Source organism: Calliphora vicina, chromosome 1 (assembly GCF_958450345.1).
Source record: "Calliphora vicina chromosome 1, idCalVici1.1, whole genome shotgun sequence".
Taxonomy (NCBI): Eukaryota; Metazoa; Arthropoda; class Insecta; order Diptera; family Calliphoridae; genus Calliphora; species Calliphora vicina.
Genome location: NC_088780.1, coordinates 87,999,763 through 88,026,728, shown reverse-complemented (window position 1 = coordinate 88,026,728; position 26,966 = coordinate 87,999,763). Strand labels below are relative to the sequence as shown.

Here is a 26,966-nt window from a genome sequence, read left to right as displayed (position 1 = left end):
TTTAGCCCTATAACGTCAAACTTTGATTTTGATTTTTTTCATATTTTCTTTTGTTTGACGTTACAAGAATTGTATAATTGAGAATTTATTTTCTACTGGGTGTACCTTATGTTGTTGTATCATGATTCATGATTAAAATTTTTGTAAAAAGCAAGAAAATTTACATATGCTATAACTTTAAATAGCCGTCTTTATGGACCTGTTGACGGAATTTATTATTTAAAGATGCAGTTGAGAGATGACTTTTGGAAATGTGCTCCCTGTAAAATATAAAATATTTTCAAATAATCTTAATATTTCTTATATTCAACACATAGAACAACTTATTTAAATATTTATAAAATAAATAAAAAATATTGCATTTGCATCATGAATTCATTTTCGAAACCTATTACTTTAATTTCATGTCTAAAGAGGGCATAATTATCTTTTAACTGCTTCTTAAATCAATAAAATCCAACATCAGCTTCAAAAGATCCCAATTTGTATAGAACACAATACCATGATATTTTTCAAAAGTGCTATTCATTCGAATAAAAAATTAGTTTTTCCTCGATTATTTGAATGGCAATCCTACTATTTCTTCAATAAAGAGCGTGTGTGAAACGGTAGCAAAGTTCTATGGTAAATTTAAATTTTCCTATGGTGAGAAAATTTTATATTTTTGCTGTGCCAAATGAAATATATTATGACTCAAATAAATTTTGTCTAAAAAATCCAAAATACTTACGAACAAATTATATGTTTTTCACTCTTAATTGATATATTTTCATTATATTGAGGATTTAAATTTTAAATAGAAATGAGATTAGAAATATACATATACATATATTTTATTTATTTTATGTTTGTCAAATATTTCTGTTCATTTGTCAAAAATTTGTGTAGCCCTATGAGAAATGAAATTTTATTCACCTCATATCTATCAAAAATTTACTTTCCCGCATACTTTGCTACCGTTTCACACACGCCCAAAAATATAAAATATACTAAATGTACACAGACAAAACAGATTCGTAATAGCAACCGAATTTGTTGCCAATCGAATGATTCTGCCTTAGTGACCGAATTTTACAGTTGTGGGAACAAAATTTTAGAAATGGTAACAAAAGTTTGATTGCTTCAACCGAATTTCTTCTTTATCCACTGATATTCTGTTGCTAGCACCGAAAAAATCAATGTTTGCAACCGAATCATTCGATTGACAACAAATTCGGTTGCTATTACGTATCTGTTTTCTCTGTGTATTTATTAAGATCAAGTTTTGTACTCTAATGAACCGTGGATATCTGATAAGTTTGCATTACAATTTAGACTCGAAAACTTTAATTTATAGTGCATTTGATGAATCACTTTTATTTATAAAATGTAAAAATGTTGCATACATGTAAAAAGTATGTGACTATGGAAAATTGCTCAACTTTGGCCCACTAGTTCCCCACCAAGGCATGACGTAATATTACCGAAAAAAATATTTTAAGTAGTTCGATTCTTACTTTATCCATAACAAAGAAGATTTTTGATATCGATCTCTTAAAATTTTCTAAAATTGTTCTATTTTTAGGTATATTCAGGGTTATAATAGGATATCACTGTGAATTACCTTCCATGAAATATTTGTGATTTGTGACAAAACTCAAGAATATTGTCAAACTTAATTGTTGGTGCAGCTTTATATAGACCATCTACCAAATGCAATTTTTTGTGTATATTTGGGGGTTAAAATAACAACTTTAACAGGTATTCCAAAGCGATTGCGAAAAAAATTAACTCCACCCTAATGTGTATGCATTGTGTATCAAAATATTATCCAACAGCAGATTTTAAATTTATACAATTTTGAAAATATTTATTTTTGATTTTTTGAAGTGTTTAAATGAGTACCCTTATTAATTTTTCCAAAAATTAACCCTTTACTGCATGAAATAGTTTGAAATTGCTTTAAATCAATTTTTTTGACTTTTTGTTATCATGTACTAATAAAGCTCTACAAGTAGCAAATCCTCCAACAATAAATTTCAGTGAATTTATCAATAAAATTTGGAATAAATCTTACTAAAATATTTTTGTATTCCGAATAACCTTTAAACAATAAAAAATGTATTATTTTTCAATAGAGTTCAAAAATGTATCGTATCAAATACATTTCAACTATTTTATATGTCTTGGACAATTCTGATGCACTGTTGATCGACTATTTGACCTGTAATGGTTGAGACTAGTAAAGATTTAGTCAATACTTCCATGAATTAAGTTGAGAGAAATTAAATCAGTAGAAATTTTGTTTTAAATTTGAATTTAATTTTCAAATATTTGATTTTTTAATTTTGTAAGTGATATATAAAAACAATTTGTAATTGAATTTTTTTTTTTCAAATTTTTTTTTTCAAATTTTTTTTAACATATTTCTTCTTTGAATCAAAACTCGAAACTTCAAATAGAATGTGCAACCTCTGAGCAATATCCGGTTTTTCTCAAACAATTCTCACTTGGCAGAAATAATTATTTTGGATCTTGGAAGCATTGAAAATTCTAAAAGTTCAGACTAAGGGCCATCCTAATGCACATGCATACATACATATGTATATTTTCAATAAAGCATAACAAGAAGGGAAACGCTGTCAAAAAGAACTAAACTCTACTGTCAGAAAATACTAATAAGAATATCAATTGGTTAAATGTAATATTTTATTTAAGTATTCATTACAGAAAATAAGTACAACAATACTATAATTTACTATTAATTAATTAAAATCTTTACAAAATATTTGAATCAATTTCATTGTCAATATGACACCCTTCGGTAGTTAATAAATTTAATTGGACCACCTACATTGACGTGGTCATTTGTGTTCAAATATATGTAAATAAAAGACTGTGTGTATGTTATTGTTCATTTAGAAAATCTATAGTTAATATAACTATATGTTAACATCATTAGATCTAATTAATTTTGAATATTAATGAAATCAAAACAATATAAAAACAGAAATAAGTGAAAATGAACTGTTAATTATCACACACGAGTTGTCAAAAATTATTTACGAATTACTCGTATATTGGGGGAGAAAATAAAATTGAACAATGAATAATTTGAAATATAGCCAAATTTATAATATTATTTATAACTTTTCTAAGCTACACCCAGAACAGGTGTACAGAAACAATAAATTCATAATTGGATTGATTTTTTTCATAAATATTATTAATCAAAGATTAATATTTTCTCAAACTTTTTTCATTATTTTTTACGTAAATTTTTGATATTTTATAACAAATTACATTTGCAAGTAATTTAGTTGAACTTTTTGTGTAAAGTCATATTGCTCATTTGCTGCAATAACGTCATAACTCAAAATCCGTGTGTTCTTCTTCTTTAGTCTTTTATTTAGATTTATCAGTTTTAAAAAAATTTCAATTATTCAATTATTTTTTGTATGAGAGTGTTTTTGTTGTTGTAAACGTCAAATTGAAAATTCATGTTTTCTCGTATATTTGACAAGTAAAGATTTGGGTTAAATGCAGATTAGAAAGATATTAAGATCTACTATTTAAATCAGGTTTTGTTTCTGAAATCGCATGATTTGTTGAAAATTTATTTAAGAAATAGTAAAATGTCATAAAACATTCAAAGTCGTTTTTCTCGAAACGACTTTTTTTGAATTATGACGTTGTTGAAGCAAATGAGCGATATATTTTTAAATCTTTTAAGATGAATTAATTAACTCTGAAATGTTAAAAATATCATTGATCGAGCATCCATTAACATTAAAGCATTTAATTTTCTTCAGAAAATACAGTCAAAAATAAAAATTTTTCAAGGAAAATTTCAAACCATTTTCAACACATACATACATATGTAAATAAAATAAAACTAAAATCATATTAAATTAATAACAGCAATTCATCTAAAATTTAAAAGTAATCTAGTGATTGTGCTTAAATTTTTCAAAATTTTAAATAAAAAAAATAAATAAATCTAAACAATGTCTTTTGTAGCACTATGTTTTATGCAAAAGATAGGTTTTGTCGTTTAGTTGTTTCATGGTAAACATGGTATCGCGAACGAGACAAAAAATATAACTCATTTTCGGTAATTTCTGTAGCCATTTGCAGGTTCGACAAACTTTTAATATAGTACTTCCATATCTTCAACATTTTCATTAAGTTCTCCGGAAATGCAAATTCTGTATTTTTTTCTTTTGCCAATATTTGTTTGCATGTATAACGCTAATACTTATTTTTCCCTAGTTTCCTCCCTCCTTCTTTCGTCGTAAATATGCAATTTTAAATAATGAAAATATTCGTTTTCGATACAAGTTCGTTCCCGAGCGGGACTCACTTTGAAAATGAAAATCAAATGTATCTTGTTTTTAGGATAAATCCACTAAATTTGTATTTAAATTAAAATTGTCCGTCATTTTGTTAAAACGATATCAGTGTACCGATCATTTAGGTACCGGAACGCGACATTGGAGCATGAACAAAATCAAATGGAAATTTTTTTTTTATTTTTTGTTGATAGAAAGATTATATGAGATGAGTTCTGTCCTGATATAAATATGTAAACAATAAATACTAAAGAGAAAACATCGCTGAAAGTAGCTAAGATGAAGAAAAACAGTTCAGATTTGAAGATTTATGTAAGACATTTCTTATATCAAACACAATTGATGACAAGATGAGCTACAATGTTTTGTATATTGTCATTCAGCTAGCTTAGTTGACGATAAGATGAGCATTGTCCTGAATATGGACTTCTGTCAATTTTTATCCAAACTTTTCATTGTTATTGTGTGATCGACAAACTAATAGACATTGTCCATCTTTTAGTCGGTTACGATTTTTGTGACTTTTGTTGTAGTTGTTACATTATTGTGCACCTATCATTAAGGATGTCTTGGAGACGTAAATCTGTAATATAATCTAATAGAACGCCTCTTTAGGACCTCATTTTATAAAAAAAAATATTTGGAAACGTTAGCTATATATGTGAGAATAATTGAATAAAAACATAAATGTATTTATGTCTTAAAGTAATAAGAAATATAATTTTTTAAGCGGACATGCTTCTTATCCAATACTTGTGAATAAATTCAAAGTATTTTATAAAGATATTTTCTCCGGTGGCGTATATGTATTGTGATACATTAAGTATCCGTCACCGTTGTCTGTCGATGCTTTATTATGTATAATGCATAATTTTCGCTTAAGGTGACTCAGAAAGCATCATATAACCATAAGAACAATTATAAATCCTATAATTATTTCCGTTTTAAACATGAAATCTTATTTCCATGTCAATCAATTTAGGTGTGTAAAAGGGTATTTGGGTGAACATTAGTGTGTCCCAAAATTTGTTTTTTTTATTTTCATTGGTGCTGAATAAATTTAAAAGCTTATAGGGAAAAGTATTTTTCAGATTTTACGGAAGAGGTCGCTCAGTCGAGTTGTTGTCAAAAATCGGGTTTGTCAGTCTTTTTTTGAGTTTTCTTCATAACTTCGTCGAAACCCACGATTTCTTTACTTTTGAGGTAACATTTTAAAAGAAAAATGTTCAAACTTTATTTTTATGTGCAAAAACTATTTTTGCAATGAATTTGCTTATTAAGGTGCCCTACATTACAATTCGTAGTAATTTTTCCATACATTTTGTAAATAACGCTTTATAACTTTTAAAATTTAAAAAAAAGAAATACTAACAATGCAGTTTGAAAGATCAATTTATTTTTAATAATTTAGGGACTAACATTTTTGAATTAGCTATTTAGTGTACAAAGAAGTTATTAAATGTGATGCAAGCCTTAGGGCGGGTCGATTTAAAAATCGCCCAAGTGACAAGGAAAATCGTACTCTAGGGATCAAAATAAGAAACTTTTCCCAAGGGACTATACCTCTAAAATGAATTCTGATGTTCCTTATTTTGACCAAAATTTTGAAAAATCGCTCTTTGACTCCATTTAAAGTGTCCCAATCGAGTCTAAATGTATGACCGACCCCCACTAACTTTGGAGGGCCGTCCCATCCATGCTAGTAGCTGGGGGGTACCATTCATTTTAGAGGTGTGGTTCCTTGGCCAAAGTTTCTTATTTTGATCCCTAGAGTACCATTTAAGGTTTGCATCACATTTAATAACTTCTTTGTACACTTAGTGTGACAAAAACTAAACTTCCTCGAAATCCGACAATTAAAAATAAGTCCCTATGGTAAACCATAATTGGTATAAATATTAGAATTGCCGTTTTTATCATTTATGGTTTTTATGGTTTTTGTATTTTATATTTAAACATCTATGGGTAAATGATAAAAAATATTTTTAACTGGAATTTAACATTTAATTTATTATTTTGAAATTATTCCAAGAACTTCAATTAAAATGTGCTCATATTTTCAGCATTTGGTTTTAGATGGCGAAGAGAGATTTTAGACTTTACGTTTGAGATTTTGAATTGGAAACGTTTATGTTTATGTATTTAAAATGAATCAAAAGTGTTGTACATTGTATAGTTTAAAAGTTACGTGCAGTGATGCACATATGTATGAATAGGACTGATTAGCATTTTAAAATATTTTGTGATAGTTTATCAATGTTAACGTTTATATTGTTGAATTGGCGATAAACTTTATGTTTGCATTTATTAATTAAAACTTTATTTATTACAACAATTCAAAAAAAGAGACTTTTTAAGTCCATAATTTTGTATTGTAAACAAAATAATTTCTTAAGATATTTTTTGGATACTCAAGTAAATCCCTTACGCTGAAAATATATTGTGGCATCATTTCGAGGATGCATGTTGCTCGAATTCATCCTGAAACATACTTAATGCATATAAAACTCATTTGTTGTATTTATATTCTTTCAGTATTAAAAAGTAATGTCAAACACCTTGAAAACAAAATGCCACAAGTAAACTACAATTTTCATTGTAGAAGGGGATAAATAGAGAAATATATTTTGGCAATAGAAAATCGTTTATTCCAAAGGATTTTAATTTAGAAATTATATTAAGACAGCAAGACACGCATAGAGTCAACCAACTTTTCTCAAAAAACAACATGAGAAATGCTTTTGCAAAACCAATGTTATTGACTAGACTAGACAGTCAGGCACAAGCCCCTCTGGGGCATTTCACATACATAAGTTCATGACGAAAATATGTATATTTTAATTAAAATGTTAAATATTTAAAAGAATTATTATGCCATAATTAGTACAGGACACATGAAACATACTTAAATTGTATACTTAATTAAATAATTCGTAAATTATTTTCATTTTCAGATTCATACAGCCGTACAACAACCTGGCTTTAAACGTGTGAAACGTGGTTTACGTCCTGCTGTTCATGCTATTCATGGTTTAAAATTCGATGCCACCTATAATACTCAATCCAGTATGGAAAGTACAGAACCGACAGATCCCTACTTTCCAATGCAGTGGTATTTGAAGAACACAGGCCAGAATGGTGGCAAAGCTCGCTTGGATTTAAATGTTCAAGCTGCCTGGGATCAGGGTATTACGGGTAAAAATGTTACCACCGCCATTATGGATGATGGTGAGTTTAAGGAGAACGCAGATTTGAGAAAATTATTACAATTTCTTTAAAATGAAACATTTTTTTACAGGTGTGGATTATATGCATCCCGATTTGAAGTTTAACTATGTAAGTAATTGGTCATTTGTAACTTATTTATACTCTACGCCACCGTAGTGGGGAGTGCACAGTGGGGCAGAATCAAAATTTGTTTGAAAATAAATCTGGCATTTCTATTCGGCTGATCCGATCGGTATGAGCCAAGGAGTATTTGACTTTAAGTTATTAAAATTGGCCTAACAAATACTCCAGGGGCGGCGCTATGGGGGCTCAAATTAGGGTACCTTCGACATGAAAATTATTTAATTATGTGTCATTTTTTTGTTTCAAATGCTTTTTCAAAGCTTTTTATATTTTTGGATAGCGCTCTAGGTCTTGAAAAAATATGCTTGCGTGTGCTATTTATCTCTTATAATTTCCGAGTTATAGGCATTTTAAAATTGAAATTTTAAAATTTTGCCATACCTAGGTTAGTTTTTTTAAAAATATAGGTCGTAGTTTTAGACCGGATGGACTTGATTTTTTTGTTAGTTATACAACTAAATTACCAATAATATAAAAAAGATTTCAGAGCAATATCTGTTATGGGTCCAAAAATAAACGATCTTCAATTTAAAAATAAAAAAATAGTCGATTTTTGCTGTTTTTTTGGACGAAAAAGTCACCTCTTTTTTATTAACAAAAAACTTTCTTTAAGAATTTTACGTTTTTCTGTAAGGTATCTCTACGAAGAACATTTTGGTATAAAATACATGTCCAATTTTTCGAATATGTCGCCCCTAGCCGAGCGCTTCCCCAAAATTTTACACGTCGAAGATACCCTACTTTGAGCCCTCATAGCGCCGCCCCTGGAGCATTGGTATAATCCATTTTAATAAATTAAACTCGAATACTCCTTGTATATAACCGCGTTAAATTTTATCCCGACCGGACCTGCCGTTTAGAAATGCCAGGTTTATTTCCAAAAAATTTTGATTCTGCCCCACTTGTTTGTGCTAATGTTTGCAAGGTCCAAACATTTCAGTCTATCACCGACTAAATAATAACTTTTCTAGACGATTTAACGATGTCCGTTTTGCTGATTGGCTGGTTGGCCATATATATATTTCCGCAAAGTACAGCTCAAAATTTTGGTGATATTTCATATGTACTCACTGTAGTACCCCATACAAATGGGGCCATTCTAATTAATTTTCATATGTAAATCCTTATTTATACTTTTTACAAAAGAATATTACTTTGTAAAATATATGCTGAAAAATAATCTTAAAATACAATTGAATTATTAAAGATTAAACATGAATAATGAATTTATACTAGGGTAAATTTCGCCACCTTAACTCACTCATTCATCATCAATTTCCTCTTAACAATGGCGAACAGGAATACAAAATAAATAAATAAGTAAATACACGTTTTTATCAGCTTTAGACTAAAGCATCTTAAATTTAAGCAAATAAGATTGTCTCTATCTTAAGGTAAATAATCTGTATTAAAAAATGAAATAAAGACGAATGTAGTCTTGCCTAAACCATTTCCCATAAGAAAACAAATTTGTTAAAAGAAATTTAAATCCAGATTTCAACAGCTGAATATTATATTGCTTTGTTTTCATTCACCATTAGCTGGGAAATGGTGTGTGAATATCTGAGATAATAATGCAAACTGGCAAAATATATTTTTTCTTGTATACTAAGGCATACATTTCAGAAGAGTATTACAAACAATTCCTCAAGCATTATGTTAAAATTTAAATTAACTTTTATTTTCTATTATTTATTTGCCATTTTGTTTATACTTTTATTGTATTTTATATATTTTTTCTTCTCTCTCAAACAATCAAACAATCCACGCACCAAACATTGAATCATTTCAATAGAATGCTGAAGCCAGTTACGATTTTAGTAGCAACGATCCGTTTCCATATCCCCGCTATACTGACGATTGGTTTAACAGGTGAGTAACAAAGAATATAATAAGAAGCAAAAAGGTATCTATTTTATTTAATATTTTTTTTTTTACACCGCCATTGTCGAATAATGTACTTTTGTTGAATAAATTATACTTGCGGAGAAATTTGCATACATTTTTAATTTAAAAGAATATATTATCGATAGATGGAGAAAGAGGAAAAAAAGATCTTATTTTAAAGTAAAAAATGCAGGAATGAACAGGTCATTTGTTAGTAATTTTTGTCATTAAAAATTGCTATTTCACTACAATAGGTTAGAAACTGGTCACGGTGTGATTTGATGCGTTCAAAAAGAGTGAATAATTGCGCATTTTTATCAGAGAGCGACGTCTTATAGGTAATACAAACAGACTGATTTCGAATGTTTGAAAAGTTATATGAATTTATATGAAAATACGTATGTACTTTTAATAACGTTTTTCCTTATAACTCCTGAACTAATCGAGTCTCCATAGAAATTATTTTGCACGAATATAGTAGAGAGTTTAGATCTTTGATATTTTTTACATTGAAATATATACATTAAAATTTGACCTTTAACCTTTTGGAAGTAAATTAAATTATTTACACCATTTTAAGGACAATATCTTTGTCTTTAAAATAAAATCAAAAATTATGTTAGACTTTGAGTAGCTTCGAGGTTATGGGCAATTATGTGTATATAATTTTAGACAATTTTAAAAAATTTTTCAATTCGGAATGAGTTTCCATTGAAGAAATGGTAAATCTGTCTGCTGTCCGCTTTCATATGGATCCTCCCAATTGTTTTTTAATTTTTTTTTTAAATCAAAAAAAAAAAATTTTTTTTTGGTTTTTAAAATTTTTTTTTATTATTTAGTGAAAACAAATTTTTTGGTGAAAAAAAAATCGGGTTAAAAAATATTTTTTTCCGATTTTGACCCATTGTAGGTCCAACTTACTATGACTATGACGCCGTTGCAAAGGTCTTTGAAATATCTATCATTAGATATCCATATTGTCTATACACAGAAAAAACTATTTCTTAAACCGTTTCAATTCAAATATTTGTAACATATTGAATTGGTTTCAATTATTTCATAATTAAATCAAGTATTCATTTGCTCAAAAACAAAATTTCTTGATATTTTCTATTGAATTTTGAGGTTTGAATTTGATTATTTTGACATTGGTTGAATTTCAAATACAAAAATTATTGATTCGATAATTTTCGTAATTGAAAACACATTTTTGTTATTTTTTGTGTTTCAATTATGAAAATTATCTATTCAATAATTTTTGTATTTAAAGTTCAACCAATAACGAAAATTGTGTATTCAATTATCAAAATTATCAAATTCAAAACTCAAAATTAAATAGAAAATATCAGAAAATTTTGTTTTTGAGCACATGAATACTTCATTCAATTATGAAATAATTGAAACCAGTTCAATATGTGATAAATGTTTGAATTGAAATACAGTTTTTTCTGTGAATCCAGATATAGGTCAAAAATCGAGGTTGTCCTAGTTTTTTCCTTATATCTCAGCCATTTGTAGACCGATTTTCTAGATTTTCAATAGCAACCGAGCCGGAAAAATGTCGGAGATATTGATGTATGACTCCTGTATGTAAATTATTTGGGAGCTTCGGAAAGCTGATTTCTATTTCTAAAGCCATATAAGTACATTGTGGGGTCGCAAATAAAATGTAGAAATTACAAATTTATACCCTTGCCACTAACGGTGAAGGGTATAAAAATATGGCTGGATTAATTAATGTACGTCTTTGTGTTGAAATCAACTTTCCGAAGCTCCCAAATAACTTACATACATCAATATCTCCAAAATTCTTCCGGCTCGGTCGCTATTGAAAATCGAGAAAATCGGCCTACAAATTTCTGAGATATAAGGAAAAAACTAGGACAACCTAGATTTTTGACCTATTTTTGACCCATATCGGAATTACTAAGTCATTAATATAGACAATATGGATATCTAATGATAGATATTTCAATGTCCTTTGCAACGGCGTATATAAGACCATAGTAAGTTGGGTAAAAATCGGAAAAAATATTTTTTAACCCGAATTTTTTTTCACTAAATAATAAAAAAAATGTTTAACCCAGATATGCCGACTGTACTACATGTAGAACATATAGTTCTTGGTTACAGGATACGTCACGTTTATCAAAATACCATATTTTTTGTTCATATACTTCCCAGCAAAAACTTTACTTACCTAGTAAGCCAGCAAGTATAATTGGAGCAAAGCGATAAATACTTATTATTTGACTGAAGCACTACTTACCGTTGTTCGAGATTTTTAAAAAATTCAGGGGTCAAGCTTACAAATGTACTTACAATCAGTTGAGAAATAAGTAGTAAATTCACAACAAGAATATGCAGCTAAAAAAAAAAACACAAAAAATATTGCCTTGTGTGGGAATCGAACAGTCACATTATTTGCTTGTGTTTGATAACTCACTGCTCCATGTACGAGTTATTTTATTGGAAGTCAACAATAGTTTTAACATCAGCATATAAATGAATATGATATGAACAAAAAAATTAATGGCTTTGACAGGTGGCGAACCACTAACCTCCCGTTTTCCAGGCAAACACACTAGATAGCTGTGCTAAATACAAAAGTTCATTACCAGCCTGTATAAAAATAAGTACTTATTCTAGAAAATAAAATAATGTGCTGGGTAACCACCACTCCTTACAAAAGAATGCATGAAATAACTAGTTGTCATTACAAAAATTCACAAAATTGTTGCTGGGTTAGTACATACCAATACCTCATGAGAGATTGTGTGACCGCATTATTTTTTGCTACTATTTTTGAGTTATTGAATTTTTAATTCGAGATATTTTCATAATGCCCTTATTCAGTCATTATGGACATATCTCGTTTGTAAGGAAAGTAAAATTTTGTACATTTACAAGTGAATAAATACTATATTTCTTTGGAATTTATATCTATGAAGAGTAGCTTGATTGTTATATGCATGAATGTTTCATTATTGCGTGTTAGTTTTGTTGTTGTGACCACAATCTCCTATATATAGGACTTTAAAACCACTTTTTTCAAAAAATTATTGCACTGTTTTTTATTTCTCATTTGCTTCCAAAATAATATAAAAGTATTTTTAAAATGATCAAGCTCAAGCAATCGGCATATCTGGGTTAAAAACTAAAAAAAAAAAATTTTTTAAATTTAAAAAAACAATTTTGATATTTTTTTTCCAAAAAATGGAAAAAAATACTTTGAAAAAAAATAACTTTTGTTTACCTAAAAATATTTAACATTTTTATTTTAAAGCATAATTTGGTGAAGGGTATACAAGATTCGGCATAGCCGAATATAGCTCTCTTACTTGTTTTTAAATAATTAAAAAAAATTCTAACCAAAGACGAAATTTCTCGAAATCCGAAAATTTCACTTCGGTCTCCACGCTAACTCATAATAGGTACAACCGTTGAAAACATATATATATTAAGTTATTAATTTTTTTTAAATATTGTCCCAATACTTAGAAAAAAGTTTTCCGATTTTGCGCTCTTGCGAGAAAAACATTGAATTTCTAAAACTAAAATTTGTAACAGAATTTTAATAGGATTGGAAGTGTTAGGAACAATTTGATCCACATTTATTCCGAACTAAATTTTTTTGTATAGATGAGTTAACTTTTGGTCTTACAAACAAATTTCAAGTCAATATCTCAATTAGATTCAAAAATATACCACTTTTAAACTCCGACCTTCAAAAATATTGTACTTTTTCATACTTTAGTATAAAATGTCAGAACTATTGATTTGTTGAATAGAAAGACCTAGCTGAGCGTTTACCAAGACATGTAAAAATCATTGAAATTTAATGGGAAACAAAAAATGGCAAGTGTTTAAAAATTTTTGAGAGCACCCTACTTTGAGAACCTACGCTGCCCTGGAGCATTTGTAGGGTCCATTTTAATAACATAAACTCAAATACTTTGCTACGCTCACATCACATTTTATCTCGATCGAACCAGACGTTTAAAAATGCCAGATTTAATTTTTATTCTGCCTCACTGTGCAATGTGACACTGCATTTCCAGACTTAAACGAAGGCTCTGCCCGGCATTGACAAGCTTATACACTTGTACAAATATATAATCCTATACCAAATTTTGTTATTCTTTCTTTATTTTTGTCCAGACGCTATCGATCGAATCTCTGCATATCAGTGCGTAGGTAAATATATGAATATAGTCTAACCGGGATCCAACGAAATACTCAATTTGAGTTAATATTTGTATAGTTATACAAATATATATAGAAGTTTGTATGTTACTCTATAGAGAATTTTGCATAAATATGTATGTACAACGAGTAAGCATTATTAGGGACCTATATTCGTAGTTATGTAGCAATCCACCAGTATTCGATAATATGAATCCAGTTTAATTGTAACGTGTTTCTTATAAATATCTCTTTGTAAGCACTTCATTCATCCTTTTTATTTTTTGTTAAAATATTACCTATTGTTTATTATCTAAATAAAACACAAAACACAAAACATTTACCTACATTCACAATGTTTTCTTTTGTTAGAATTTTTCTATAATTCATTATTTTCATTTTCAATTCAATGTTCTACTTTTAGCCATGGTACACGTTGTGCTGGTGAAGTTGCTGCTGCCAGAGATAATGGCATTTGCGGTGTTGGCGTGGCTTATGATAGTAAAATTGCGGGTAAGTGACGCAAAATGCTGGATTAAATTGCATTTTTTTTGTTGTCTGTAAACGTACGTACAAACACTCAAGAACATTAATTGCACAAATATTAACAAACATTGAGATTTTGGTTTTCATAGAAAAAATGTTGCCATGTGCCATTGTGGTGATAATTGAAATTGAAAATGATGTAAACAGATAGTTTAAATATGGCAAAACTGTTTGGTATAGTACACAGATAGCTTTTAAAATGAGCAAGTAAATCAATTGGATAAAAAAAAATAAATAAATTAAATTTCATATAATCTAATTACTGCGGGTAGTTTGAAACTGTTGACATTTAATTAAAAACTAATTTATACATTATTGTAGTAGACATAAGTAGGTCATTGGAAACTTTGTTTTTGTATAAAAATGGGATGTGCATATTGTTGTATAAATTTTGTATTTTGAAACCACAGTTTCAAATTCGTTGAATATTTATTAATTAAGTAGTTTATACATAAATTAACTTAAACTCTTGTGTATAATGAAATTTTAAATTATTTGAAAGTTTAGAAATAAGTAATAAATGTTTGATTAAAGATAAAGTTTTTCTGTTTGAAAAAGATATATTTATAGTTTGAAATTTAAACTTTGAATCATGATACAATAATTGTAGAAGGTAGAATCACTAGAGAGAGTTTTCAATATTTAGCCCATAACGTCAAACTTTGATTTGGATTTTTTTCATATTTTTTCATATTTTCTTTTGTTTGACGTTACAAGAATTGTATAATTGAGAATTTATTTTCTACTGAGTGTACCTTATATTGTTGTGTCATGATTTGAATATTAAATTGTTTTCTTATATTTTAGAAAACAAAAAAAAATATTTGTTTCAACTGTTTGGTTTTGAACGATAGTTTAATATATCTTTTATAATGGTAGCACATAAATATTCATTATCCAGATTTTTTAATTAACTCCATACCTTCTTTATTTTACATAACAATCAGTTTAATGCCTTAAAAAACTTTATGCCGTAACCCATTAAGGAAGAACGAAAATACATTTTTTAGGACATCAATTAGTGATGAGCATTTTTATGTTGATTTCTTTTTTTAAGTAAAATTATAAATTTTGTTAGACATTTCTCCACATAATTAATTATAACTCCAAAAGGGTTAGTCTAATGTTATTAAAATAAACTTATTGTAATAAAAACAAAATACATGTAAAATTTACACTCAAAGTGTACGCTTGTAAACACATACAATTTTCTGAAAATAAACTAATTCAATTTATTGTGAATAAATTCGAAAAGAAACCATAGATTTTTATGATCGATATATCATTTTATTCCTATTACATGTGGCTTTGCGATAAATTAATAAACCTAAACAATTTCTGCCGTTTTCGATTTTTCATGATTTTTTTAAATCAGAAAAAATTGGATATTTTTACTTAAAAAATATATTTTCTGCTTAAATTTGTTATTATAACTCCGAAATTACTGAGCCGATTAAAACGCAATATTTATGTGAAAATTTTTAAATAGTATTGGGAAAATGTTTTTATAATTCAATCATTCAAAAGAAGAACACTAACTACTCAAATTTATGTATATCACACAAAAAACTACAATTTTGAGAAAATGAGCGTATTCACTTAATTGTGAATAAATTTTAAAATAATCCATCGATTGTTATGATCGATATCTTATTTTGTTGCTATTACATGTGGCTTTGCGATAAAGTAATAAACCTGAACAAGTTCAGCTGTTTTCGATTTTTCATGAGATTTTTAATACAAAAAAATTTGATATTTTCACGTAAAAAATATATTTTTAGTTTCAATTTGTTATTATAACTCCGAAACTACTGAGCGGATTAAAGTGCGATATATAAGTGGATTAAAGGATATGTAAATTTAATTTTTTTTTTTGATTTTACCTTAATAATATCGGCCTAATCGTTTTTGAGTAATCATTAATTACGTGGAAAAACGTCTAAAAAAAATTACAATTTTACTTAAAGATTTTTTTAAAAAAAACCTCTCCATAGAATTTAAAATTTTGAATATATTTGTAATACTGGAACCACAATACATCGAAATTGTGTAGTGGTTTAAAAAGCCTCTAAAAGTTTTTCGATTTTGTAGCCATTGTTCGTATTTTAGAGCTCACCCTCACCCTTACAAATAATTTTGACATTTTTATTTAAAAACAGCTTGTATTTTTTCAAAGTAGACTTCAGTATATTTTATTTTGTAATATGATTTGAAGAAAAATATTTTTCATTGAAAATTTTCCATAGACAATTTTGTATAATAAGGTCGAAAACCCCTTAATACACGTTTTTCATTAAAACTTTTTACCCAAGTATTATTTGATTTTTTTAATCAATTTACCTGTCAGTTATTATGTTTAATGTCAATTATGTTCATTTGTTGTTAATCTGATTAAAATGAGTGACGAGAAAAAAGTGCGTACTAAAATTATTAAATATTTTCAACTAAACCCAACTTGTGCCTACAAAAAGTTGGCCAAACAATTAAAGGTCTGCAGTAAAACTGATTCCAATGTTATTAAACAGTATCGGACGATCTTGCCCGTTGATAGAAAAGTTGGTTCAGGTGGAAGGAATGGTCCATATGATGTTTCTAAAGCCAATAAATAGAAAGCATTTTCAAAAGAGCTCCCAACACATCCAGTAGGAAAGCAGTCCTTTTAGCTCAGTACTCGGACTATTTGGTACAAAAAGTTAAAGCACATACAAGGCTCACATAAAAACATACAAGGCTCAGAAAGTTATTGACAGGAACTCTGCTAAAAACTTATAGGCCAAAAACAGAAATTAAATTAAATTTTTATAATAAAATTCTGCAAATTTTTTCGAGCTTCCGGTTCAATATGTATGCCCTACACCACCATAGCGGGGAGGGTATTATGCGTTTGTGCAGATGTTTGTGACGCCCAAAAATATTAGTTAGCAACCACCTTAAAGTATACCAATCGACTCAGAATCATTTTCTGAGGAATTTTTAAAACCAAATCTTAAAATTTTTTGTCTCACGACGGGAGTTAGGTTTTCATTTTAAACCCATACTTTCTTTTTTTAATTTTCTTAGAATTTTGTATACGCCTTTCGCCAAGCGTACACATTTCTTTAGCTAGAATCAGTAACGCATAAAAATATCAAAATGTTCTCCGTAAAGATACCTTACAGAAAAACATAAAATTGTTATAATTTCTTACCTCACCTTTTCGTCCAAAAAACAGCAAAAAATTTTCTATTTTTTGAATTTTTAAATTGAAAATTGTTTTTATTTGGATCTATAATTGATATTGCTCTGAAGTCTTTTGTACATTATTGGTAATTTAGTTGTCTAACTAACAAAAAAAGCAAGGTATAGTAAAATTTTTAAATTTCAAATATGAAATGCCTATAACTCGGAAATTGTAAGAGATAAATAGCACACGCGGGCATGTTTTTTTTAGGCGAGAGCTATCCAAAAATATAAAAATCTTTGAAATGGGATGGGAAACAAAAAAAATTACACGTGTTTAATAATTTTACATGTCGAAAGTACGCTACTTTGAGCTCTTATAGCCCATATAGAATTTGTAGGGCCCATTTTAATAACTTAAACTCGATTACTACTTGGCTACGCTCACTCCATATTTTATCCCGATTAGACCTGCCGTTTAGAAATGACAGATTTATTTCCAAAAAATTTTGATTCTGCCCCACCTTTGCTCGGTCCCACAATCAACCAAATAATTTTTTGTAATAATGAATTAAACCGCCATTTTTATAAGGCACATGTGTGCAAAAAACTAGGTCTGAAGACCCGTCAAAAAAATGGAAGTTTTTATATAAACTAATGATACATTAATAAAAAGTATAATTCTGTTATTAAAATTTGTATATTCAAATCAAAATATTAATTTCGATTATTGATGGAGGGCATTAAAGATTCAACACATCTGAATATAATATTCTAACAATTGTTCCCCTTGATTTAATATTCTCCTATAGGATTTCATAGCATTATATTCATATATTTTTGTTTGTCAGTGGATAAAGAGCTTTTCTGATAACAATCTGCAGTTATGTATTTATTTATATAACAAAAAGATACAAATTATTCATTTGGGTTTAATGTTTTGTAATAGTTTATGACAAGAGCAAATCAAAGCTCGTTATCGCTAAATATTTATGATAAATAAATAATATTTATTAACTTTGTGTTCTGTCATATTGTGTACAATGTGAACACATAGATATGTATGTAAGTGAGTGTAAGCAAATACACTTTTATAATAATAAACATCCCAGCAGTTAAGCAATTAGTCAGTGTATCCCTTATAGACAGTAATTGTAATAAATGTCTTATCACTAGGCCGACTCCAATTTATATATTTTGGTAATTTCATACGAATGTGCTCTTTGTAGTGCAGAGAGAAGACAATTGGTTACTTTATACATCCCAGGTAATCTAGCGTGAAGACTATTGTTGCTTAAGTGTAGTCACTTTAAACGTTTTGTGAGTAATTTGTACAAACTGGTTGTATATAAATTGTTTTGATATAATTCTTATACAGTTTATTTTTAATTTTTCTTAAGTATACTGATATCCTATGTAACATAGCATGAAGTCAATAGTCACTTTAGTGTCTCTTAGTAGCCTATAGTGAAGTGACTTTAAAAGTTTATTATGTACTGCACTTTAGAGAGCAATCCATTGGAGAATAGTCGAAGGAAGGTTTGTTTACAACCAATCGTTTATTGGACTGTCTATCATATATATTTTTAGCAGATTATTTGAGGTCTGTTAGCAACCGTAATTGTTAAAATAAAAGCTAACCAGTTAGGTAGCTGGTAAGGTAACTGATGATATTTAATAATGTGAATCCAATGATTTGACTACTTTGGACCAGCTATTAGACAGTCTCATTGTAATCACAAAGGGTCAAAGGACGTGTTAAAATAACTAGTAACGTAGCTATTGAAGTAATTAGTTCCCACCCTAAATGATGGGTAAAATAACTAGTTCGGGACTGTTTCCTAGAACTGCTGGGATACACAAATGTCCGTATTTGTTAATGTATCCATACATATGTAAACGACAATCAAATACACCAAATCAAATAGAGTGAAATGTGTGTAAATACAGAGGACATTCTACATATTCAAAACTTACATTAGGTTTGCGAAATGTAGTTTATGAATTGTACCAAACAAATTTAACTATTTCAGTTTTTCGTCCCTTAATTGTACCAACAATTTTTAAGCACAAGTCATCTGATTATGACATTTTACGTATATAGAAATAGATTTCACTGATTGACTGACGCATCATTTGTTCGTAAAAACTATTGGTCAATTCATAAGGTCTCCTATCATGTCATAATGTCCTAATATTTCAAAATTTTGTTATTGCTTTTCAAGCAGTGTCGTGAATATTAGGATATTATTACAATATGACATGATAAGAGACCTTGTGAATTGACCATATGTATATCCCACCATAAAGGTTTTATCACATTATTCTAAAAGGGTAACGTCAGTGGAGTTAGTTACTTACCACAAACGCTTACAAATAGGGCGTTAAAAATAACAACTTTGATATCACTAAAAAACTAACCTGCGGGAAATTTGTTTAATTTGTTCTGACAGGTAAAAATGCGCGTAAATCGCTAAACTGGCAAAGCTGTGTAGAATATATTCAGGAAAAAACTATTTACTTTACAAAATCTTCAGTATAGAATTATTTTCTTTGGAAAATCTTCTATTTCTTTGGAAAATAATTAAAATTTTCAATGTTAGTACTTTGAACTAGAATCCGAGGAACTAATCTATGTAGGTTTCATTTACTTAACGATAGTTGCTTCTAATGTTATCAATAAAAACGGAATAAAATGGAGCAAGTAACCAAGTTGGTTTGCAACTTTAAAAAATGTATATGGTCGATTCACAAGGTATCCTATCGTGTCAAATTGTCATAATGTTCTAATATTTCAGAATGGTTTGAAAATGTTGTTATTACTTTTCAAGCAAAAAATGTCTCAAAATAATAATCTGTGTTCTATATTTACGCCTAAGAGTCGGATAAGCCGAGTCGTCAAATATATGACAATATGACAAGAAGTGAATCGACCAATAGTATATCCCACCATTGAGACCTATGTCACGTTACAATTATTCGTTTGAACAAGGGTCGGGAAAATTTCCCCAAAAATGCCCGTGATATTTTTCTTGGGAAATTTCAGAACTATTAAATATTTTAATAAATTTGAATAATTTTATTGGTTTTTGAATTTACTTAATATTAAGAAATTCCCAGGAATGAACATATTTTTATAATATTTAATATTTAATTGGAAGATTTTGTTATCCGTGAGTTAAATTTTGTTCCAGGGAATAAGTTTTTGGGGCACCTACGTACTTTTCAGTTTATAATTGTACCAAAAAACAGAACATTTGTACCAATTTGTCCAAACCTCTTCACATAACCAAACGTATCTCTAGGTGGTACTCAGTCATAAATGTGTAAATATTACACTTTATACAAAGTGATTTTTGTTTTTATTATACGAATGGAAAAAAGTGCTAAATGTTTGTTAAATATTTATGTTGGTATTGTATATATTATAAGTAAATAATGAATGTTCAATCGAATGTAGATATAAAGTGGAAATGAAATGTTTATTCATTGGAAACTTCATTTTCTTTTTTATTATTTTCCTTTAATAGGTATTCGCATGTTGGATCAACCTTATATGACAGATTTAATTGAAGCAAATTCTATGGGTCATGAGCCACATAAAATTCACATTTACAGTGCATCATGGGGTCCTACCGATGATGGAAAAACAGTTGATGGTCCACGCAATGCCACCATGCGTGCCATAGTGCAGGGTGTTAATGAGGTAATAATGTGTGGCAGTTTGGGTGCCATTAAAAAGTTTACATTTCTATTGTGGTTTCTGTGGTTATAACAACTTGTGAATTTGCTTGTGCCTTCCTTAGGGTCGTAATGGTTTGGGTAATATTTATGTGTGGGCTTCAGGCGATGGTGGTGAGGAGGATGATTGCAATTGTGATGGCTATGCTGCTTCCATGTGGACAATTTCCATTAATAGTGCCATTAATGATGGTCAAAATGCTCATTATGATGAAAGTTGCAGTTCAACATTGGCAAGTACATTCAGTAATGGAGCCAAGGATCCTAATACTGGTGTGGCCACCACCGATTTGTATGGCAAATGTACAACCACTCATTCGGGTACTAGTGCAGCAGCTCCAGAGGCAGCTGGTGTATTTGCTTTAGCATTGGAAGCCAAGTATGTATACTACTTAATAATTAATTTGTACATTATTTATTAATGATTTCCTTTTAGCCCTCAATTAACCTGGCGTGACATACAGCACTTGACAGTTTTGACTTCAAAGCGTAATTCTCTATTTGATGCTAAAAATCGTTTCCATTGGACCATGAACGGTGTGGGTTTGGAGTTTAATCATTTGTTTGGTTTTGGTGTTTTAGATGCTGGTGGCATGGTGACTCTGTCCAAACAGTGGCACACAGTACCTGCCAGATATCATTGTGAGGCTGGTGATATCGTAGATTCACAGTGAGTATTGCGTGCGGTTATTTATTTTAGAGCACAGTATTTCAATTTTTTAAATTTTCCTTTTTTTTAGCCCCATTTATTCTGGTAGATCATTGTTTTTGGAAATTAAAACAGATGCCTGCAAAGGATCCGATACTGAAGTTAACTATTTGGAACATGTGCAAGCTGTTATATCTGCGAATGCTTCACGACGTGGTGATTTAGAATTGTTCCTGACTTCACCCATGGGAACAAGGTCAGTTTTAAAAATTTATTCTAGACATGACATTAAAAATTAAAAGTAAGAGTGTTGTATTCAGCTGCGCCGCCTATATAATACTGACACCGGTTTTTTTTAATACCAAATTTTTTCTAATGACATTTATGTATCATAGAGCCTTATACCGTGAAGATATATGTATGGGCGAGAAGAAATAATGAACCGATTCTTACCATTTCCAACAAAAATTACGTTACCGCTATTTTGATAACGTATGCAAAATGTGTATTATTTGCAATATAGTAAAAAGGCAAACAAGTTTTACGCTATTTTGATAACGTATGCAAAATGTGTATTATTTGCAATATAGTAAAAAGGCAAACAAGTTTTAAAAAATATCCCTTTTTGAAGGTTGTTAATGGATACAACTATAGGCATTTATGTACCATAGAACCATATTCCGGGAAGAAATTTGTAACGGTGCTGATTCTTACCATTTTAAACAGAAGTTGTAATTTTATCAAACGAAAAATGTGCGCAAATTGCTATGATATTATTTGCAATACACTTAAAGAAAATGGGTTGACATTTTGGAAAAATATCAATATTTTGGAAGTTGTCTCACGTTTAAGTCCCTAACTCTGGTTCTACTTGACCGATTTTGCCCATTCCCAATACCAAACTTCCACAGTCCTTCCCTGTAGGTCCTATCGTGACTTCAACTGACAGCCAGTAAGACAGATGGATATAATGTAGAAATAATCGTATGTTCCAATTCGTAACATTTTGGTTTTGCTTCATTCGAAAAAACTTTTTCAATAGAAATTGAAATTTTTTGTATTTCTATAGAACGTTTTAAATTTCGAACGTTTTTTAAATTTCGAACGAATTTAATGTCTGTTATATATGTAAAATCATAGTTTATACAAAATTATATACATATGTATCTAAAAATATATATTTATAGTTGTTAAAAGTTCCCTTGACCATTACGTGTCCCAGGACACGCAGAAATCTTTGAAGTTCAAATCGTAGGTACGACAAAACTAGCTACGTCTCTGTGTTGAAGGCACGATAGGGCCTGCAGGGAAGACTTATTTGTTGGTCAGAAATGTTTTGTATTGAAAATGGGCAAAATCGGTTAAGTAAAACCAGAGTTATGGACCAAAATGTGACACATTTCCCAAAAAATTTTATATTTTTCAAAAATGTTTCGCTATTTTCTTAAAATACATACATATATGCAGAAAATACCATGAGGTTTTGCACACAATATTCTTTTGATAAAAGCACATGCTTTGTTGAATGTCGGAATCTGTCCATGATTTATCTCTTCCCGTTCTTGTACATAAATGCCTTTAGATTAGCAATATCCATACAAAATTGAGAAAAAATGTAAAAAAAATCACAAAACGAAATTTATTTGACCATATATATTCCACTTCCTAATTTTATTTAAATACTATCAATCGATTAACCGTTAATCGGTTAACCGATTTTTTTGACGGTTAACTATTCGAATAATTTGATATTGCCGATTTTCAAATAACAAATAAAACGATTAATTTGTGTCGATTAACCGATTACGAAATTCCTTTTTTTGCACTTTAAACAATTTTTTTGTATTTATTTTTCCCTTTCCATTCAAATACAATTTTCAAATTATAATTAGATACATAGAGAATTATACATAGAGACGAGACACTCCAATTTGTCAAACAAAAATACAACAAATCAAATGTTTGATACAACAACAATATATATTGACTAGCATGTATTTTGTTGTTGCCAGAGATAGGTTTTTGACAACAGACTTAGGTTTTTGACAATTACGTCTCGTCTCCATGTTACCCTATGATTAGATATTTTTGAAACATCCAATAAACATGATTAGTGAGTATGTATAACAACTGACATATTTAATTTACATGTCCTTGAAACTTTGTTTGTATTTACATGTATAGACGAAACTTTTTTTTGAAATGAGTCTTTTAGCATAACTAAACGAAACTATTAAATTAATCAAAATCTAAAACAATCCAAAAAGGAATAATTATTCTTTATCATGCTTTTGATTTCTCCAACATATACAAAATTTCTCCAACATTCAAAAATTTATTAAATCTAAAGAAAAAAATCGTTTAAATTATATTCTTTTTATAAAAGATTATTTTAGAAGATCTCACTAAAACCCTAAAAACTCACACATCGCTCATTTGCTGCAACAACGTCATAATTCAAAAAAGTTGTTGAATGTTTTATGACATTTTACTATTTCTTAAATAAATTTTAAACAAATTTTTACTTATCAAATATACGAGAAAACATGAATTTTAATTTTGATGTTTACAACAAAAAAATACTCTCAAACAAAAAATAATTGACTTTTTTGAAAACTGATAATTTTGTATTACTCAGTTCAAAAAACACGGATCTTGAGTTATGACGTTGTTGCAGCAAATAGGCGATATGTTTACAAAAATGATCTCGAATACCTTATTTGCCGTTTTTTATGTTTTTGTACACAAAATTCGTTGTTGTTTTTTCAATTTAAAATTAAAATAGAAATTATTCGGTTAATCGAATAATTTTAAATTAATCGATTATTAACCGAATAAATCTAAACTTCGATTAATTATTTGCCCGATTAACCGATTAAACCAGAAACCCGATTAATTGAATACCCTATTAAATACTCATAAAGATCAGCCCATAAGTGGTAATAGCTCTCATAAAGGACTTCTTCCGAAAATCACTTAAATATTCATAAATCCTTATCACGTCAAAATTCGAAATAAATAATCCTCATAAATATAGAAATCGCCTTTGTAAAGATCGGTCCATAATTGGCCATATCTCTCATATAAGGACCCCTTCCGAAAAGTACATTAATCTATATAAATATTAAAGTATCCAAACCCGGTAGACCGGTTTTTCATCTTTGTAAACTCGATCGGTATCTGGTTTCTTTAACTTTTCGGTTTTTGACAAACCGGTTTTTTTAAGACGGTTAACCGGTTTTAGGAAAATATTTTTGCTAAAGATTATTTGAACATATTTTTAAAAATCTTTTCATATCAAAAATAGAGGCCTCAATATTGAAATATCTTGTTAGCGTTCACAAAAATTATATAGTATGGTAAAACAATAGGTCCCATATAATGATCACATTTGAAAAACACATTAGCCTAAATAAAAATTTTTTAAATATCGATATCGAACTATTCTGATATGCACTGATATTTATTAGTAATAAAAAAATATAAAACTAAACAAATCGGGTAAACCAGATATATGTTTTTATACAAAACGAACAACAATCCGTTCCCCTATTATATTGGTGGTATATAAATGAGTGGCAAGGGTATATATAAGTTTGTTATTCCGTTCGTAATTTCTACATTTTTCATTTGCGACACCACCCCCACTGGATCGTTATAGATAGCGAAGTCAATATAGCCATGTCCGTCTGTCTGTATATCGAAATCAATTTTCCGAGGCCCCCAAATAACTTAATACATGATTCATACATCAATATATCGGGAATTCTTCCAGCTCGTATAGACAATATGGATATGTAATGATAGATATTTCAAAGTTCATTGCAACGATGTATATAAGGCTATAGTATGGACCTACAACGGGTCGAAATCGGGTAATATCTTTTTTAACCAGATGTTTTTTCATAAAATTTTTTTTTTGTCTTAAATTCTTTTTCCAAAAAAAATAATTTAATTTAAAAAAAAAAAAATTAAGAAAAAATTTTTAATAAAATTAAAAAACAATTTGGAAAAAAAATGTTTAAAGAAACTTTAAAAAAATTTAAAAAAAAAATATTTTTAAATATAATTTGGTGAAGGGTATATAAGATTCGGCACAGCCGAATATACCTCTCTTACTTGTTTTATTTTAATTAATTCATTACAGATTTTTAAATAATTGTTAAAACATATTATTTAATTTTTAGATCAATGATTCTATCACGTCGTACTAATGATGACGATCATCGTGATGGTTTCACCAAATGGCCCTTCATGACAACACACTCATGGGGTGAATATCCTCATGGCACATGGAAATTAGAGGTAATATCAGCAAATATTTGTAATTGTTGCATAAAAATTTAATAAAAAAAAACTTACTTACAGGCTCGCTTTAACTCAAATCAACCACGATCTGGTTGGCTCATTGATTGGTCTTTGGTATTGCACGGTACCAAAGAAGCACCGTATCGTACTCTATCGCCCGCTTCCCCCCACTCTAAATTGGCGATTGTTAAAAAAGCCCATGAAGAAAAGAAAATGCAGTAATTTATTTTCAACAAATCCATCTAGAAACAACAATAATAATTTATCAAAACAAATTCAGGGGCTTAAACAAACCAACAAACACCAGTCTTAACAGTGGCAACCAAAATAAGAAGAAAAAAAAAGAAACAACAAATAGATACAAGATGAAATAATAAAGAATGCATGTAAAATTCAAAAATCAAATTAAGCAACAGAAGGCCAATAAAATTCAACAAATTTACAAAACCAAAAATACAATATTGATAGAATGAAAATGAAAATGAAGTACACACATACAAAAACAAAATAACTATAATCAAAAACCAAGAATAATATTTGAAAATAAAGCATCTAAACACTGAGAGCCATAACAAAAACATAATATTTTCAACACAACATTTAAAACCAATATAAGTTTAAGTAACAAATTAAATTATTTTTTATAAAATATATGTACCTATATTTATAATAAAGTTTTCAGTTTTCCATTTAAATTAGCTCTCAGTGTTTGAAAAACAAACCAAAAAAAAGTTAAAAAAAAAAAATGATTTTCTTAAATTTTCTTTATTTATTAACATAATTTAAGTTTTTAAATTGTTTTCAAGGGA

General features: G+C 28.8%; 1 protein-coding gene across 1 annotated transcript in view; it reads left to right on the top strand.

The window, feature by feature from the left end:
- Window positions 1–26,747, top strand: part of amon (amontillado) — a 163,022-nt gene extending 136,275 nt beyond the window's left edge. Inside the window, exons 3-12 of the mRNA XM_065499194.1 lie at window positions 7,286–7,559; window positions 7,630–7,667; window positions 9,478–9,554; window positions 14,179–14,267; window positions 20,990–21,165; window positions 21,266–21,579; window positions 21,637–21,870; window positions 21,941–22,105; window positions 26,037–26,154; window positions 26,218–26,747. Of these exons, the coding sequence (XP_065355266.1) occupies window positions 7,286–7,559; window positions 7,630–7,667; window positions 9,478–9,554; window positions 14,179–14,267; window positions 20,990–21,165; window positions 21,266–21,579; window positions 21,637–21,870; window positions 21,941–22,105; window positions 26,037–26,154; window positions 26,218–26,379 (1,647 nt within the window). The 3' untranslated portion in view covers window positions 26,380–26,747. The remainder of the gene's footprint in view (window positions 1–7,285; window positions 7,560–7,629; window positions 7,668–9,477; window positions 9,555–14,178; window positions 14,268–20,989; window positions 21,166–21,265; window positions 21,580–21,636; window positions 21,871–21,940; window positions 22,106–26,036; window positions 26,155–26,217) is intronic.
- Window positions 26,748–26,966: the final 219 nt, after the last annotated feature.